Source organism: Sceloporus occidentalis, unplaced genomic scaffold (assembly GCF_023333645.1).
Source record: "Sceloporus occidentalis isolate IW3139 unplaced genomic scaffold, rSceOcc1.0.p SCAF_7, whole genome shotgun sequence".
Taxonomy (NCBI): domain Eukaryota; kingdom Metazoa; phylum Chordata; class Lepidosauria; order Squamata; family Phrynosomatidae; genus Sceloporus; species Sceloporus occidentalis.
Window position 1 is genome coordinate 23194265 of NW_028316987.1, and position 18617 is coordinate 23212881.

The 18617-nt window shown below is 37.3% G+C and overlaps 1 protein-coding gene across 7 annotated transcripts in view; it reads left to right on the forward strand.

Moving 5' to 3' along the window:
* FHOD3 (formin homology 2 domain containing 3) overlaps positions 1 to 18617 on the forward strand; it is a 309726-nt gene that overhangs the window by 130074 nt on the left and 161035 nt on the right. For all 7 annotated transcript variants that reach the window (XM_089532343.1, XM_089532344.1, XM_089532349.1 and 4 more), the window contains exon 5: positions 11522 to 11627. In XM_089532343.1, the coding sequence (XP_089388469.1) occupies positions 11522 to 11627 (106 nt within the window). The remainder of the gene's footprint in view (positions 1 to 11521; positions 11628 to 18617) is intronic.

Consider the following 18617-nt stretch of genomic DNA (forward strand, 5'->3'; position numbering starts at 1 on the left):
AGTGTTAGGTTTCTTCCATATTAGCTCTTTCCTCTGCAAAACTAGCAAACAAATGAAAAACAGAACAGATAAACAGACACTTGTACAACCTCCTCTTTCCTTGGGACATCTTCTGAAATCAGCTAAGCCTGCTCATCTCTGCTGCTACCATTTTCCTGCCCAGGCATTCAAAAAGGCCAGAAGCGGTAACGGCTCAGGTGAAGCAAGCTTGGCTAGTTTCACTGGCATTAACAAGAGGATATCCCAGAGAATGAATAGGGGACAAAGGGTCTGTTTAATCTGGTTTGTTTGTTTGTTTGTTTGTTTGTTTGTTTGTTTGTTTGTTGGCAGATGAAAGAATTAACCTGGAAGAAACCTAACACTCCTCCATCTGGAGAGTCCAAACTGAGAAGGAAGGGGGAGAGAGGAAGGGAGCCTCTGGTTCATGACAGCAAAATGCCCGAGTCCCTTCCCCCTGTCCCTTTGCCTTCCTTTTCAGTTTCTCCAAGTTAACACTTTGCCCATCCTGATGGAGATGTGTTGTCCCCTCTTTTTTTAAGCCGCATGAAGTTCTATAGTGTTAATGACAATCTTAACTTCTAGGAAATAGCACGCACACTCCTTGGTGACAAGAAAGGCACCAAGACAATGAGGTCCCCTTTATATGACATGAAGCCCATTTTTGTGTTAATATTATTATTATTTCTTACCTGCCTCTCCCCATCGATCAAGGTGGAGAACAACAACAATTAACAGACACACCACATCAGTTAAAACAAATCAATTAAAATACACATCAATTTAAAGGACATGCATACAGTTTAAAAGGACAAGATATACATATATTAAAACAATCCACATTTAAAATTCATCATTTAAAATTCACAATTTAAAAATGATAATTGTTATTTCCTGTCAGCCCTTTAACCCCTTCTGAGTAGAGGATGTGTGCCAAATTTCAGATGAATATATATCAGAGTTCTAGCTTTCAGAATAAAAATATATTAATTCATGTGGGACTACTGTCATCCAGCAAAGGCAGGACCTTGGATTTCTGACCTAAGATGTCTTGCACCTGGAATATTGCCACCATATGAAAGATGCCATTTAAAAAACGAGTGTGTACCCAGATTGCCCTTGGGACTTAGGTTTGAAAATATTGCACATTAGTGTTCTTCCAGGCGTGGTTAATAGGTGAAAGCGTGATCATTGTGTGAAACGGAGTTCTTCATGTTTGCAACGTGAAAGTATCCTCTTTTGCTGCAGTGCTGTAGAATATCAAATACGGATGGTATGTTCTGCACAAGAAATGTTGATGCTATGCAAAACATCTTGCATCAGGCTATGATTAGGATTTGATGAAGCTAAGCTATGTATATGATGCATAAAATTGTAGTCTCTGCAAGTCAAGTGAAAGCATTGATAGACTCTTCATTCTTACATGCCACAGCTTATGTCATTTTCTTTCCTTTGTTGACTTGCTGAATCACATAGTATATAATGAATTAAGTGAAGTGTAAATAGCTAAGAGCAGAGCTTGCAATCATCCAACCTCCCAAATGCAGCTGGATGGTAACATCCAGCATTCCTCAACATGGATTTTGCAGGCTAAGGCTGATAGACATTTAAATGATTGAATGAATGATTCCCACTGTGGCCTAGAGCTACCGTGATGTTTTTTTATTATTATTATTAATAGCATGGCTTCATTGACAAACCACAGTGCAAAAATATAACCTGATGGGTAGTTCTGATTTGAGACCAGTTTTTGAAAATCAAATGATTTGTTAACAGATCCCCACACCCACCCACCTTACTGATGTTGCTACTTACTCTTTGTGCCTTGTCACATAACTCATTATTTTTATTTCCTTTTCAAAAAATCTGAAGGGGTAGATAAGAAAATTGTCTCAAGTGGGGGGGTGGGGTGAACCCCCCCTCAGAATGTTTCAAGAAAGCATTTTTAACCCCCAGAAATAATGTTTTTCCTCTTATGATTATTACTCGATATTACATAGTAATAGTGTTGCATCATTTGTATCAGCAAGTTGAACCATTATTTATTATTATTAACATTTATTTATAGAGCGCTGTAAAGTTTGCACAGCACTTTACATAGCAAGGGTCAAATAAAATAAGGGGAAAAAAGAATAAAAACCTGCCTAGTGGCATACAATCTAAAATAACAACATTACATGATTAAAATATCTCTGAAATAATACTAACTAGTATACAAAAAAGACAAAGTAAGCAGCAGATTAACAACCAGTAATTTAGAACACTTCCCTTAAGAAGAGTGTCTTTAGTTCGGCCTTAAAATTAGCCAAGGAAGCAATAGTTCTTAATTGTGTGGGGAGAAGATTCCCGGCATGAGGAGCAGCACAGGAGAAGGGGCAGATTTCAGCAGCGGAGGAAGAGACCCTAGGCTGGGTCAGAAGACCGGTGTCATAAGATCTCAGTGTGCATGGAAGGCAGTAAGGAGAGACAAGCACTGACAAATAAGAGGGAGCCAAGCCATGAAGGGCTTTAAAGGTCAGGAGAAGAATTTTATATCTGATTCTGAAAGGAATGGGGAGTCAATGGAGGGATAACAACAAGGAGGTAACATGATCAAAGCAACAGGCAGAGGATGATCCTGGCTGCTGAGTGTTGCACAGAGATTCACAGGCTGAGGTGGGAAATAGGAAGACCCACTAGCAATGAGTTGCAGTAATCCAAGCATGATATCACCAGTGAACGTACCAAAGTCTTTGCCATCGAAACAGAGAGAAACAGTTGAATTCTGATGAGATTATAAAGAAAGAATCTGCATGACTTGGCTGTAGCCTGGATCTGTGGAGTGAAAGATAACAAAGAGTTAAATAGGAAGTCAAGGCCTCATTGACAGATTGAATAGAAATATCACTTACAATAATTGACAAAGAACATGGAGTTCAGTTTCGGCTGATGAAGTGCATCAGTTGACCCTTAAATTAAAATCTGGTAAATCTCCTGGTTATGATGGCCTCCCAGCAGAAATTTTGAAATTCTACCCCGAGCAATGGACAAAGGCACTGGCTAATTTGTTTACTCTTGTAAATAACTCTGGCGAGATCCCAACTGATTGGAAGGATTCCATCATAATTCCAATCTTTAAAAAGGGGGACAGACAGGATCCCGGTAACTACCGCCAATAAGTCTTTTCTCGGCGGTGGGCAAACTGTATGCCAGTTATTTGGATTTGAAATTGCAGAGTTGGATGAATGCACAAGCTTTGGTGGGTCCGGAACAAGCAGGTTTTAGAAGACATATGTCCACTGTGGATCACATAACAGTGCTTTCATTCCATGTAAACAAATACCTCTCACGCCCTAAAGGTAAACTATTTGCCGCTTTTGTTGATCTGAAGGCTGCTTTTGATTCAATTCAATGGCCTTTACTTTGGGATAAGTTGGCTAGGCTTAATATAGATTCTCGATTGTTGTTTGTTTTAAGCCAACTCCATACAAATAATCATTGTAGAGTGAAATTTTCTGAATTGGGCCTATTAACCGACCCTATCTACTCTGATATAGGAGTCAGACAGGGTTGTTTGTTGGCACCTCATCTGTTTAATCTATTTGTGGCTGATCTACCTGCCTTTATGACCACAGTAGACTCTCACCCACCTTCATTGGGAAATCGTCTGATTTTTGTACTACAATATGCCAACAATACTTTATTACTCTCTCTAACTCAGGTGGGTCTGGTGAAAGCTTTGGAAAGATTTTCTGTATACTGTGATAAATTTCACCTACTGGTAAACTTTGAGAAATCCAAAATACTGGTATTTTCTAAGAGATTTGTACTGAGAACATGGAAGATTGCTAATCAAACAATTGAGCAGGTCAAAAAGTATGTTTACCTTGGTGTTCTTTTTCATTTTAACAGGCAATGGAGCAAACAGAGAGATAAAGTAATACAAGCAGGGAAAAGAACATTGGCAGTTACACAATCTTTCTATTATAAAAAAGGCAACTGGGATATCCTAGCGGCCTTAAAAATTTACAAAGCCAAATTAAGACCGCAATTACTTTACAGCATATTCAACTAGATTCCAGCCTTTAATAAGGAGATTGAATGTTTGCAGACTCATTTTTTCAGGAGATTATTATCTGTTCCACCATGTGTACACCATCTGACTCTCTATGCAGAACTGGGATTTAATGCTCCTGAAACTGAAGGCTGGTTAATGACCTATAGGTTTTGGTTTAAGAGACATTTTAGGCCTAATAGACTGTCTTTTATGGTTCCTACTATCTGACGTTTAATATGGCAGATGGGCAAAATTTTATGAAAGTACCGGTAAACTAATTTCTGTAGGTTTAAATTTGGATTCTCTCCTTCTATTAACCAAAAACGAGTGTCTTGAATCTATTAGGGTCTGCCTTGCAGAGAGTTTCAGTAGAGAATCGAATGTGGAGAAAAGATGCTGTGGTTGCCAGTCATTAGCGTCAATCACAGATTTATAATAATTCTATTTTGCCAAGGAGATAGAAAAATAAAAAATAAAAATATATACAGTGAATAAAATCAGTCCATCCCGTTCTTTTTTCCACAACCGTTCAGCAGCTCGAGAACAAGAACGGAGAAACTGAATGATGGGATTGAACCATGGCTGTAGCTTATTAGAAGAAGTCATGCTTATCAATAAAGGGGCAAAACTACCAAGGGTTGCCCATAAGGTAGAACTGAATAAGGAGATTGCTGGATCCATGGAGTCTTCAAGGTTTAAGGAAGATAAAGAAGAATTCAGAGCCTGGTCAAAAGTCACAGGATCGATAGAATGCAGGTCCCAAAAGTAGCATTGGACAGTTTGATGAGAAGGTGGATTATGGGTGAGGGCAAAAGAGTTGAAATGATGGTCAGACAACGGGAAATCCCTAGCCATGAAGTCAGAGGTTATCAAGGCAATGACTAGAAGAATGAGTAGGTGCATTAGAACAGAGTTCAAGACCATAAGTTAACAGAGTTTAATTACACATGCTACAACAGAACAAGGCGAAGGAGGGAAGTACTCATAATTAATACCTATTGTTACCACCCATTGTTACCAGAAGAGGTACAGAAGAGGTCCAATTGCTTTTGATACCTCAGGATTCTGCCATCTCATCCTTCAGCATCTAATTACATTTGAGGTTCAAAAGGAGCAAGCAACAACAGGGTACAGAGAAGGAGGAAGAGCAGGAGCAACAAAAATTACTGCTGCTACTGCTAATACTTACTAATGCAAAGGATGAGATACATATTCAGCAAAAACTGACAGTGCCTCACCTTCTGACCTAGCATTATCCCACTCTGTCACCTTAACTGTCCAGTTCTTTTTTTCTATTAAGTTTCTCCTCATTATTTTTATAATCCCATCAAGATTAGTTCTTGGGCTGACTTTAGCAGCTGCAATTATGTACTTTAAGACTGCAGAGACTGAAATTTTTTTCTTTCAGTAGTTTGCAAATTTGACTTCCTCTTTACAGCAGCTTTTAATTGCAATATGTCTTAGAGGCACAGACTGACAGTGATGCTTTTCAGTGATCATCAAATTAAATTTATGACAATCCATATAAGGAAAGAGTTCAGATTGCTTGAGTCTGCCATGAAAGTTTCCTTCCAAACAAATTACATAGTTGGGCTTTCTTATAATGTTAAAAGTTGTAAACATACGTTGCATCCTGGAGATATTGCCAAATGATTAAAAGAAAAATGTAGCCCAGCATGACATTTGGATTGTGCTAGAATAATGAATAAAATAAAATAAAAATAATTGTGAGTAATAGTTCAACTGTATAGAATAGTTGAACAAAAATCCAAAATACATAGGCTCCAATCCCAAGGTTCTGGTGATGAAGTGATTGAGGGTGGCAAGGAATCCCCACCCTGAGAATTACATAATTTTACAGATTAAATCTTTGCATCTCTCTTCATAGGTAAGTACTGCTGAGATGGTCCATGGTAGGTATGCAAAGCATTGCAATTTTGGAACAATATCCTAACTGGCAAATATAAACCTGTTCTTCATATGATGTTTATGCCTACATGTGGAACAAATAAGGCAATAGAATACAGCCTTGCCTGACCCCTTTGCCAGTTAGGTACCATTCTGTTTCTCTATATTCTGTTCTGATGGTGGCCTCTTGTCTTAAGTACAAATTTCTCATTGGAACTAACAAACGTAATGGCACTCCCATTTCTTTGAGAGCATTCTATACCTATTCATACTCTATGCAGTCAAAGGCTTTTCTATAATCCATAAGGCATATGCTAATTTTCTTCTGGAATTCCTTATTACATTTCATTATCCATTGTACATTTGCGACGTGGTTCCTAAAACCTCTTCCTTTCTGAACCCCACCTGCACCTCTGAGATTTTTCTCTCCATATATGATTGCAGAATATGGTGCAGAAATTTGAGCATAATTTTGCTTGGGAAATATGGTCCCATAGTTGCCGTAGTCTTTTGTGTCTCCTTTTTTGTGGATGTGATATATTGATCATTTCCAGTCTGTTGGCCACTGTTTTCTTTTCTGTATTTGTTGGTAGTTTTTTAGTTAACGTTGAAATTGATTCTGTTTGTGTGGATTGTAGCAGTAAATTGGAATATCATCTGTACAACCCTAGCCTACAAACTAGGCAACATTAGGATTTCACCGCCCATGCAGTTGTGATTGGGAGATTGAAGTGTATGCCAGTGCTTCTCAAATGGTGGGGAGGGACCCCTGGGTGTGTGTGAGACTTGGAGGCTCTGATCCCTCCTCTTCTTCCTCTTCCAAAACTTTTTATGTGTAAAATTTATACATGTGTTGAGTTAAATATTGGATTTACTTAAAGCTGTTCTAATTTGAACAATGTTAATTTCTTATAAAATGTTAAAATATAAATATACATGAATGTGTGGATGAAAATATGCACATTGAATAAAATATTTTACTCATCTATTACATTAAGTGGGGGGTGCAACAGCCACATGTGGCTGTAAAGAACAGTCCCAATAGTAAAATATTTGAGTACCTTAATCCATCCTACACCCATTACACAATGTACACATTTAGTCAATAAGTTGTATAGAATTTAAATTAGCCTGCTAAGTTTTATAGGGACAGAGTCTGTCGGTCCTATTTTCAGAATTCTTAAAGCAGCTCTTCTTCATTCTTAGAATTCACTCTCACAATTAACTTGAAGGATCTTATCAGTAAGAGTAATCAAATGTCACACACTTCACTCCTGAAGTGCTATTAATCATTCTTAGGAGAGAAGAAGTATTTCCCAGTTGTTTCATTGATCCAAAGAGGGAGATACAGCACACATAACACCTCTGTTAAGAGAAAGAATGATGGATGACTCCTTCAGGACTGAGCTAGGTGACATTTGATTTAAGGGTTTCAGTTGTAGCCTGTAGAAAATTCTTTAGTTGGTTATAAGAGTCAGAGAACAGCTTCCTTCTGATGCTGAAGGCCTTTCTACCAAATTAATAAATTATTTGGATTCTGTTACGCAGATGAGGAAATATTTCTTTTGCTGTCATTAGCTAATATTTTGAAATTTATTTGGCATCTTTATGAGCAAAATCTAACAAAATGCATTTCAACAGAAAGAAATGCAGAGTTCTTATTGTTGTTGTGTGTGTTCAAGCCTTGTTTCTGACTTATAGTGAAACATACGGTAACCTTGTAATGGGTTTTTCTTGGCAAGATTTGTTCAGAGGTTTGTCATCGTCTTTCCCTGAGGTTGAGAGCATGTGACTTGCCCAAGGTCACCCAGTGGTGTCATGACGAAGCAGGGAATTGAACCCTGATCTCCAGAGTCAAAAACACGTGAGGCATGTGTACAGGATTGATGGCATTTACCATATATACTCAACTATAAGTTGACCTCGTGTATAAGTCGAGGTCAGGTTTTGGAGGCAAAATTATGGATTTTGATATGACCCTTGGATAAGTCAGGGGTAAAACTTAGGGGCATGTAACAAAAGATCTAAATAATGAAGCAAAGGAAAACGACGCCAAAGAACCTGCAAAATGATGGCAGATATAACTGTTTTAACTCACACTAAAGGCTGGATGGAAGAGAGAATAGAGGGAAGTCAGCACTTCTAGGACAGATTGCACTCTTGCCTTGCACCACGGGATTGTTCCCTTTTTAATAAGAGTTAAAGTATAATTTAAAGTATAATATTTATATTTGACTTGTGGATAAGTCGACCTAGGATTTTTGGGTCAATTTTTTGACTAAAATTTCTAGACTTATACATGAGTATATATAGTAACTTGACAGCACTACATGTGATGTGGTAGAATCGGTTTTTAAGTGAAATTGGATGATTACCTACCCAGAATGTTGAGATTGTAGATTTCCTGCATAGGTAAGGGGTTGGACTACATGCTCTTTGAGACCCTCTTCAGCTTTATGATTCTGTTGGAAAGTTATCTGACTGGTATGTAGAAGAAAATCTAAAATTTCACCATATATTCTCAGAGTTATTTCTCTGAAGCAGAGGTGGCAAGTTAATAGCTCTTGTGCCAAATCTGCTCTCTAGTGGATCTAGTAAATTTCCATTAAGATAGTTATATATTTATTTAATTTATATCCTGCTTTTTCCCCATTCTGGAAACGAAGGTGAATTTAACAAGAATCCTTTTATATAGTTTTGCTTCCCAGGGAGAGAAGCAATGAGTTTCCTTCTATAACTTTCTATTTATTCTGAATGGTTTAGCAATGATCTTTGTTTTTGTGGCTATTTTAGCTTCTGGGACTGTTTCATATTTTATTTCCTTACAGTTTTATATTTGATTGCATTGATGTAATTGCTTGTTGTAAGTTGCTCCATGGGAATATACATCCTAAATGGCAAAGTGAGTATTATGAATATTACATTTGTTTTTTGTTTTTTCAAAAACACCAATTTTGAACACAGAGAAATGTGCTTGGTTCTGTAAGTAGGGTTTTTTTCTTGCTCAAAAATATGTTTTGTTTAAAAAAAAAACATGGTTTTCACAGACAAATTGTTTCCAGCAATCCATGTGTTGTATTTTTGTACAAATTTAGTGTTTTTCTACCAAAGGCCCACATAATTTTGCATGAAGTGGCCTGTTTTTCTAGAAGCAATGAGGGGTTTGCACAAAAATGTGTTTTTCCCATAATAAAAATTTTAATATGAAAACCTCTGTTTCCAGAACTAGACATAGTTTTTTGTGCCCAAAATACGGTTCTTTTGCAAAATCTGTTTTCTGTTTTGCACAGAAAGTGAGTTTCTGAAAACAGTAGGTTGGTACAAAAATATGTCTCCTCCCCCCCCCCCACACACACACACAAAACACATTGCATTTAAGTTGCCAAGGTACCTCTGTGTCGCATAATTTCCTGAAAAAGAGTGTCTGAAAAGTGGGCAAAACCTGGAGAATTTTCACTTATGTGCTATTCCCAACCAGCTTTACTGAGTGTCAGAAGTGACATTTTTTAGTGAGGGAACAAAAAACAGTGAATTTTCATCCTATTTTCAGGGAGGTAGCTCGGATTTTAGGAAGGGGAGTGTCCAGACTAAATGCCACCATTATAATGGGGCTTGGGTGCGGCAGCGCAGCAGCAAACACCATTCATTTTTCTAATGGGAAGGGGGGGTCCGGACCCCAAGAACCCCCCCCCCCTTGGCTACGTCCCTGCTGTTTTTTAATCCTCTCAGACACAGTGGGTTTTTGGTGTTCAACTTACAGTAACTGACACATTCAGATCAAAGTAATCAATGAATAGTCATGATATATGTGTGAATTGGCCCGGAGATTGAAACAGAAGCCATTCGTTGATCTACTGTTTTGCTGCTCTCAATTCACATAGCTAAATCCTTTTCTGGAATATAAAATAAAATAAATATAATATAATATTATATAATATTAATAATATAATATTAAATAAAATTAAAACTAAATTGACAGTTTTATTCATTCTTATTCTCAAAATTATCTTCTTTGGTTTTGTAGAAAGTGGTTCATTGGTAAGGCATACTGGAGTCCCCCAGTAGCTACACATAAGGTATTTCTCAGTGTTCATAATATTGCAGAAGAAAAACCAAGTTTTTCCATTTTAGCTGCTTTTCTCATCAGCAAGTTAATGCTTGCCGGTGAAGGAAGCAAGCCATAAATCTTTGCAGTATTACTGGACAGTTTCAAGGACCAATCCCCTCCATACATATGGAAGTTTCTCATAAATGTGTCAATCATAATTTGTTGCTGGACTCTTGCTTTCTATTAACAAAATGCCCACTCTTTTAAAAAAAAACACCTGAAAAGCAGAAACTTCTTTGAAAAACTTGAACTGCTCATTGTGATTAGAATAGCTTTATAAGCTCACCCATTTTGGCAAATGATTGAATTAATGGATCGGAAAAGATATGTTTAGTTCAGAACTAATGTAAACACAGTCCTTTTAATGCAAGGAAAATGAGTTTAGCTTGCTTTCACACTCTTCGCCGTCCAGATGTTCAAACCCTTTCATAGGCCCCACCACATTTTAAATACATGATAAAGTAGATAATATGTGGAGTGCAAATGTATGTCTGTGGTATGATGGTGTTTATATTATCGTTCTCCATACCCTCTTGCTGTTCCTTTAAACATATATCGTAATGCCATTTAAAGATGAAGCTTAGCTTGCTTATTCAGTGTTGCAAAAAGCAGCAGGATGAAATGCACTTTATGGTTGCATTATTATAATAGTTGTCTGTCTTCTAAGATGAATAAACCTATCATGGGAGGGGGAGATTCCATGGAAAAAATTGTCTAGAGGGGGTTTGCCTTTGCTGTGATCTGAGACTTTGGGAGCATGACTAGACCCAGATCAGCTGAGTAAGGATTCAAACACTGGTTTCCAGAGTCATAGTCCAGTGCACAAACCACTATGTTATGCTGGCTCTCAGTAGCTTTATTATATCATGTTTTAATACAAATTTACCCTTGAAATTCCTTATTCCTTTTTATTAATTTTTATTTCCTTTCATTTGGATACTTGGTGCAATTTATACCAATGAATATTGTGTATTATATATCAATATAGGGTTTCTATAGAGTGTCTTAGTTATATATTTTCAAATAAATGTAGTTGGTTTTGTTACCACTTATTAACACAGCTACTTCTTTGTTTGAAGTTCTGTTTTATGACGTGTTTGTGTTGATTTGCCATAAGGACTTGAAAAATGACAACATATAACTTTTTAAAATAAATAAAATTTATACTTTTGAAAGGAAATCTTAAATAAAACTAAGCAAGAAGAAATGGTGATTTAGCTGCTGTAATGCAAGCCTCCTGCCCCAAGCTTTTTTGCTTCCCGGGATCAAGGCTCTTTTTGTGCCTTCCTTTTGGCATTTTGGGTTCATTGAAGGATGCTTATGTCTATTACACAATAACTGTTTGTATCAATAGCAAAAATCAGTAGGCCAATGAAAAAAATTGCAATCTGTATGTCTTGTATTTTGATTATGTTAAACACTCCCTTATTTCTCTCTCTCCCTCTCTCTTATCCTCCCCTCTTCCCCGACAGGATGACAAGGATTTGGTTCATGAATTTGTTGTGGCAGAGGGCCTCACTTGTTTAATAAAAGTGGGAGCTGAGGCGGACCAGAACTATCAGAATTACATCTTGAGAGGTACAGAAGCTTGATTCCCTGGCTTTATTTGTTTCAGTTAATAGTTCAGCTGCTTCTTCTGCAAACATTTAATAACGTTGCTTATTTTTAGATTTTATCTAAAATCAGTAGACTTCTCAGGAATGTCTTTTCTAAAAACTAAAATCTTTTATAAGTTTGTGTATTTTCTGAATGGAAGCTTCTCCCTTTCCCTTATGTCCCCCTCCCCTTGCCCCAGTCTAATGAGTCCTTTCATGTTCAGATTGTAAGCTTTTAATCAGGAGGTAGGTTTTTAATATTTGGTAGTGCCTAACATTTATAGGTACAACTCAAATTAAAAGTAATTTTAATTTATGCGTTTACTTATTTGTCAAGTGCCTACAATTTCTTCTCGATCTGCACACAGATTGAACTGATATTTTAAAAGATACAGACCTCTCTTGCTTATCCATCAGGTTAGGGACCAGAGCACGGTCAAAAACTGGAATTCATTAAAATGCAGAACCATTATATGCTGTGGTCGCTAATCTGCCAAAGAAAGAGGCCAAAACTTTCTGCAGAAAAGAAGGGAAACACTGATTCCATATCAGTGAACCATGGCAATTACATTAGGGTCAAACTGGATTATTTCTGCAGTGTGGATGCAGCCAGAAAGACCCTTCCCTTGAACCCAAGAGGTGGAAGATGCCAGCCACAGATGCTGGCGAAACATCAGGAAGAAACTCTTCTAGAACATGGCCACATAGCCCGAAAAACCCACAAAAAAAAATATACAAAGTAATGTCATTTGGATATATTCTTTTAGACTAGCCTTACCTTGTTTTGCTTGAAAACATTTGATATAAACACTAAACTTAAAGCCAAATCATGCTGCCAATAGAGTGACTAACTAATACTTAATTTTCTTTAATTAGTCAGAGAGAAAAGATATACAATTTGATTTTACATAAAATACAGATAAGCCAAGGATGTTTCTTGTGAAAATAGTGAATTACGGTGGAGCGAAATTGTTGTATCTCTTTACAAAGAAACATTGCAGGATATTTTAAGCAGACTCTTGCTGTAGAAAAAAACAAAACCACATCTGCTGCAAAGAGGGGGTTGCAGAAGTAGTAAAAATTTAACTGAAGAAAGTCTTAAACAACAGCACACGTTTGAAGATATTTGATTTTTAACAATGAAACTAATGTATCAGGCCTAAAAGCCTGGACTTAAGTTGCTGTTCTTGTGGATAACATTTTAAAATAAAGTATAAATTAGGATTTCAAGTTCAAACATGTGTTATCATTTCCCCTTGGCTTATTATTAAAAAGTGATTTTATTTTTAGTTCTTTGGCCTCCTACTTATCCATTTCTTGATGTGCTTTATAATGTGTAACTGATTTTGACTAAAAGAGAACCTCTTAAAGCACTTGGGCTGTATTCCTTTCATAAAATAATCTCCCCCAAAGAAATGATAGTTGTAATCTCAATAAGAAACAAAAGTCTAAACAGGATAATTAGGCCACCACCTGTCCTGAATGGGGTCACGCTTCCCCTGAAGGACTCTGTTCGCAGTCTGGGGGTGCTTCTGGACTCATCACTACACCTGACATCTCAGGTGGATGCGATGGTCAGGAGCACCTGTTATCAGCTTCGGCTGATATGCCAGCTGCGACCCTACCTGGGCCAGGGGGACCTTGAAACTGTGGTACATGCTCTGGTAACCTCTCGGTTGGACTTTTGTAATGCGCTCTACATGGGGCAACCCTTGTACCAAACCCGGAAACTTCAATTAGTACAGAATATGGCAGCAAGGTTGGTCACTGGATGTTCCAGGACTAGCCATATAACACCTATTTTACAAGATCTACACTGGCTGCCCATTCACTTCCGGGCGCAATACAAGGTGTTGGTTATTACCTATAAAGCCCTATATGGCTTGGGCCCAGGGTACTTGGAGGACTGCCTCTCCCCATATAATCCGCCCCGCACTCTCAGATCGGTCGGGAAGCATCTGTTGAGGGTTCCTAAGGCAAAATATATCTTGTCTTCGCAAAGTGAATTCTCCTTCTCGACCCCGCAGACCTGGAACTCCCTTCCCAATGAGCTCTGCTCCGTTGCCTCTCTTGATCTTTTTAGGAAGAAACTAAAGACCTTTCTCTTCCGACAAGCTTTCCCCCATATGTCCTGATGTTATGCGGTTCTCCCCCCTGATATACAACTGTTTATCCAGCTAGTTTGTGTGTGTGTGTGTGTGTGTTTTAAAAGGTTGTAAGTTTCATAGTTTTTAAATTGCATTGGGATGTTTTAACATGTTGTTGGTGATACTTGTTTGTTAATTGTTATATTGTATCACTTTTGTTGTACACCGCTGTGATCGAATTTGGAATTTGGAATAGCGGTATATAAATAAAATTTTATTATTACATTATTATTATTAAATAAAATATTAGAAATTGTGTATAAGCTGCCTAGATCTCCAGATCTTATCCTCAAGTAGCCTATTAAAAGTAATATTCTAAACTGGACTTTGGAATTTTACGTACAACAGTTTCACATAACTAAGAAAAATTGAAATTCTGGGATTCTGGACATCCCACCATATTGTAGTATTCTAAAGTGGAAGCAAGGAGGATATATAAGTACCAACAAGCTGAGGAAAGATCATTCCCCAGCTTCACAAAGCTCAAAGGAACAAGCTTGTAAAGAAAAAGGACAATGAGGTGAATAATATAAGTCTTAGTGTGTGGGAATGGATTGCTCAGGAGAGAAAAGAGTGCTTTACTTATCATAAGAACAGTGGGGAAGAGAAAGAAATCATATGTCAGAAACAAGGATGTCGCTTAGTAACCTGCAGCAAGTGGCAGCCCCTAGAGCAAAAGTAGAGGAAAACGCATTGCAAATAGGATAAAATACAGATGGGAGTCAATTATCAGGCCTACTTTGTGGTGATGATGGCAATCAAGGAGTCTTCTCAGCCAGCATGATAATCTGCATCATGCTGTTCAACGGGGTTATTTTCAAGTGATGAAGAACTTTCTTTATGTAGGTCTTGGTGATGAGAACGGAGAGTCCTTGAAGGATTACTATGATCAATTTACATTGTACTTCACAGATAAAAATGTGTGTATCCATGTCAACTTGGAAGTCACATCTTTAGTAGAGATGGATGGATGCAGATAGAATATTGCCTATTCCTGTTGTTCTCAATACCTTTCGGCTTGTGTGGTTACTTGCTAAGCCTTTACCAAACAGGTCAAATGCAGATCTCTCATTCCCAGATAACTGTCAATTTGTGTCTAAACTTATCTTTCTGATCAAGATGATAGATTGTAGCCTCTCAGATCCAGGTAGTCTTGAAGGATATTCATTATCTGGATCATTTCCAATCTGGATTCAAATCTCGCTTAGGGACACAAACAGCCTTGGTCATCATACTGGATGACAAAAAATAGACAGGGAAGTATGAGCTTGTTAGTTCTTCTAGACCTCTCATTGTTTTTTAAATCCTATCAACCATGGTATCCTTCTGGATTTCTTGTCTTGGTTGGCTTTCAGAGCATGGTGTTATGTTGGCTTTTATTTTATCTTGATAGTCTCAAAAGGTAGGGCTTGTGAGTTTCTTCCCTGCTCCTCGGCCTTTATCCTGTCAGGTGAAGCAAGATATCCCCTTTCTATCTTACATTTTTCCCAAATAGTCATAGCACAACAGGAATTTTGACTACAGTGTCACTAGTATGCAGATGACAGGCAGCTGTATCTGTTTCCCCTAGGGAGATTGTATAACTCTTTGCTTGGTGATAGTAGGAAAAGCCTGTGGAATGTGGAGAAATATTAAGTGAATATTTTGTGGAAAGCTAAAAGTATTTGAGGATTTGGCTAGATTTAAGATTAGGAAGCAAAATATAATTATGTTGATTAAAAATATAAGAATATACAGTGAACCCTTTGTATCCTCTGGGGTTTGGTTTCAGGACCCCCCTGTGAATACCAAAATCGATGGATGCTCAATTACTATTATATACAATGGCATAGTAAAATGGTGTCCTTCATATACATAAAATGGCAAAATCAAGGTTTCCTTTTTGGATTTTTCTAAAAATATATTTTCAAGCCATGGTTACTTGGGTCCACTAATAGTAAATTCATGGGTACAGAGAGTCAAAGTTACATGTAACTTTGTATCTTTTATTACATGGTATTTTATTACATTTAATTAAAGAAAAATATAAAAAGAACTATTTTATTACATTTAATTAAAGAAATATATAAAAAGGACTAACACACATGATGAAGTATTTGAAATAAAATGTGATGGAGGATATGGAACAGGAGACTATGGAGCATTAAAATGTCATGATAAATCTGGGGGGAGATGCGAATACTGGATGAAGTGGAAACAGTGGACTTCAGCATGGAAGCTACAAAGCATGTGGAGGGGGAAGGATGCGGTTAATAGGGGAATGATAAGTGGGGGATACATGCATAGAAAAACAAAATAAAGTTGATTTAGTGGAAGGATTAGCTTTCAAAAATACAGAGAATAGGGTTGAAGAATTATTGGATTATAAAATGGCAAACTACAGTACAATTTTGGGTGGAGAAGTGTAAGGCTAATCTTAAAATGATGTCTATGGAAAATACATATGGAAAGATGATTTAAGGGAGGGAATAGCTGAAAAAATTGAGGAGAGGGATGAAAAACAGGGTAAGGAAATGGAATGCATGACCCCCTCTCCCTGGATAACGACAGTGAACCCTTGGTATTCACTGGGGTTTGGTACTAGGAAACCCCATGGATAACAAAATCCGTGGATACTCCTTTAAATGCAATGGCATAGTAAAATGGTGTCCCTTATATAAACTGGAAAATCAAGATTTGCTATTTGGAATTTATACTTTTTTTTAATATTTTCAAGCCATGGATGCTTGAATCTGTGGATAAAAAAATCCCTGGATAAGAAGGGCCGGCTGTACTCTTAACAGAATGAAAACAATGGCTGTAACAACAAGATGTGTGGCAGAGAGCTTGATGGCCTGAGGAAGAAAATGGTTTTAGCTGAGAAGAAAGCCTTGACTTAAATTTAAAGTAAAATTTAAAGGTTAATGTCTGGTTGAAGCTGGCATAAGAAAGCTGGTTACAGGATAAAATACATGGAGATTTGGAGGTGGATATGGTCTGGAAAAAAATTTATAAAGTGAAATCTGATAGAAATGTAAAAGATGTATTCGATATTAATGCTTTATTACAGGAGTAGGCAACCTGCGGCCCGCGGGCCGAATGCGACCCGGCAAGGCCTTGGGACCGGCCCCAGCCCGGTCCTGCCGCCGATTGCCGCCAGGGCCTTTGGCCTCTCGCGCGCAGGCGCAAGGGAGGCAATTGTCTATAGATGCCTCAGAAACATGCATTTATATTAACATTTTTTTAAAAATCAGCAATTTTTTTTGCATATCCTCCACTTTTTTAAAAAAAGTGTCCACCATTTGAAAATGTTTTCTTACATCTGTCCCGGTTTATTTAGTTATTTAATTTTTTAAAAAAAATATTTAATTATTTATTTTTTGGCTTCGGCCCCCCAGTTGTCTGAGGGACAGCAACCCGGCCCCCAGCTCAAAAGGGTTGCCTACCCCTGCTTTATTATATGTAACATATAGTTTTAATTAGAATGAATAGTAATATATTTATGCTAGTAAAATAATGTTATTGAAAAATATTTTTAGTATGATATAATGGCCTAATTGTTTGATGTGATTATTGAAAGACATAGAGTGGTATTTTCATATGTTACCTTTAGGAAAAAAGAAAGTATGTTTGGCTTTGAGGAGTAATCAGATTAGGGTGGAGAAAGAAGTGAATTAGTGAATTTTTATTTAGAGAAGCTTGAGATAACTGTTGCTATTTCATAACTGTCAAAAGGAAACATGGAAGTCATCTTTTTCTTCATTCTTTCATCTTTATTCTTTATATCTTCTTCTGTATTTTTTCCAATTTTAACTTATCTATATAATTTACAATAAAAATATTTTTTAAAAATATGTTTATGTGCAATCCCAGACCCTACATTTTCAAAACTAATTGCACCTTTTTTACTGCTGTCTTGGAAAATGCAACAGAGGCAATAGGATGTGACCTGCTCTAATCCAGAGTACCCCGGAAAGTAGCCCATCCGTAAAATACATTGCTATGTCACATGCAAGGTGTCTTAACAACGACAGGCTTCATTTCAGTTATGTATCCCATTATTATATCCAGACTGGATTGCTGTGATATATTCTTTGTGGGGCTGCATTGGCAATGTCAATCCTTCATAATTCTCTCATTCCAGATATCTGTAATAATAAAAGGCAAACATTTGGTACATTGTGGTAGATATCTGAAATCTGACACAGAGCTTTTGATTTGCTCTCTAAACGCAGCTGTAACATATCAAGAAATCATGGCAGATGTCTCAACTTCTGATGACGAGTTTCTTTGTTTTGGTTTGGTTTAGTTTTTTGTTGGGGTTTCTTGGTTGTTGTTGTCCGAGTTGCAGCACCCAGTTTCATGTTCAAAAATTGACATTCCAAATGGGGGACTTCATAGAAACATAGAAAGCAGGGATGTTATAACTCATTAGGAAGCTAAAATCTTAGAAGAATGTTTTTGGTGGCCGGCCAAATTGCAGTGGCTAGTTTCAGCTTCAAATTCTGAGCAGGATTTTCTACCAACCAAAAAGGGCAGTATGATATAACTCGTGTGGAAAGATTTTCTTTTAATTGCTAGAAACCAAGTGAGGTTTCTTTGAAGTACTGCTACTAAAATTCATGGGGGGGGGGAATAAGGAGGGCTAAGTGGTGTGGTGTTGTTTGCCTTCAAGTCATTTCCAACCTCTGACAACTATAAGGTGAATCTATCATAGGGGATTATCACATGGAGGCTTACCATAGGTTAAACAACGGCAAAACGCTCCTGAAGTGTGAAGATGTGATAGCCGGTCACACTTCTGATTTGTCACTGAAGCTTTCCCTTGCCTCTACCATTCTCAAAGT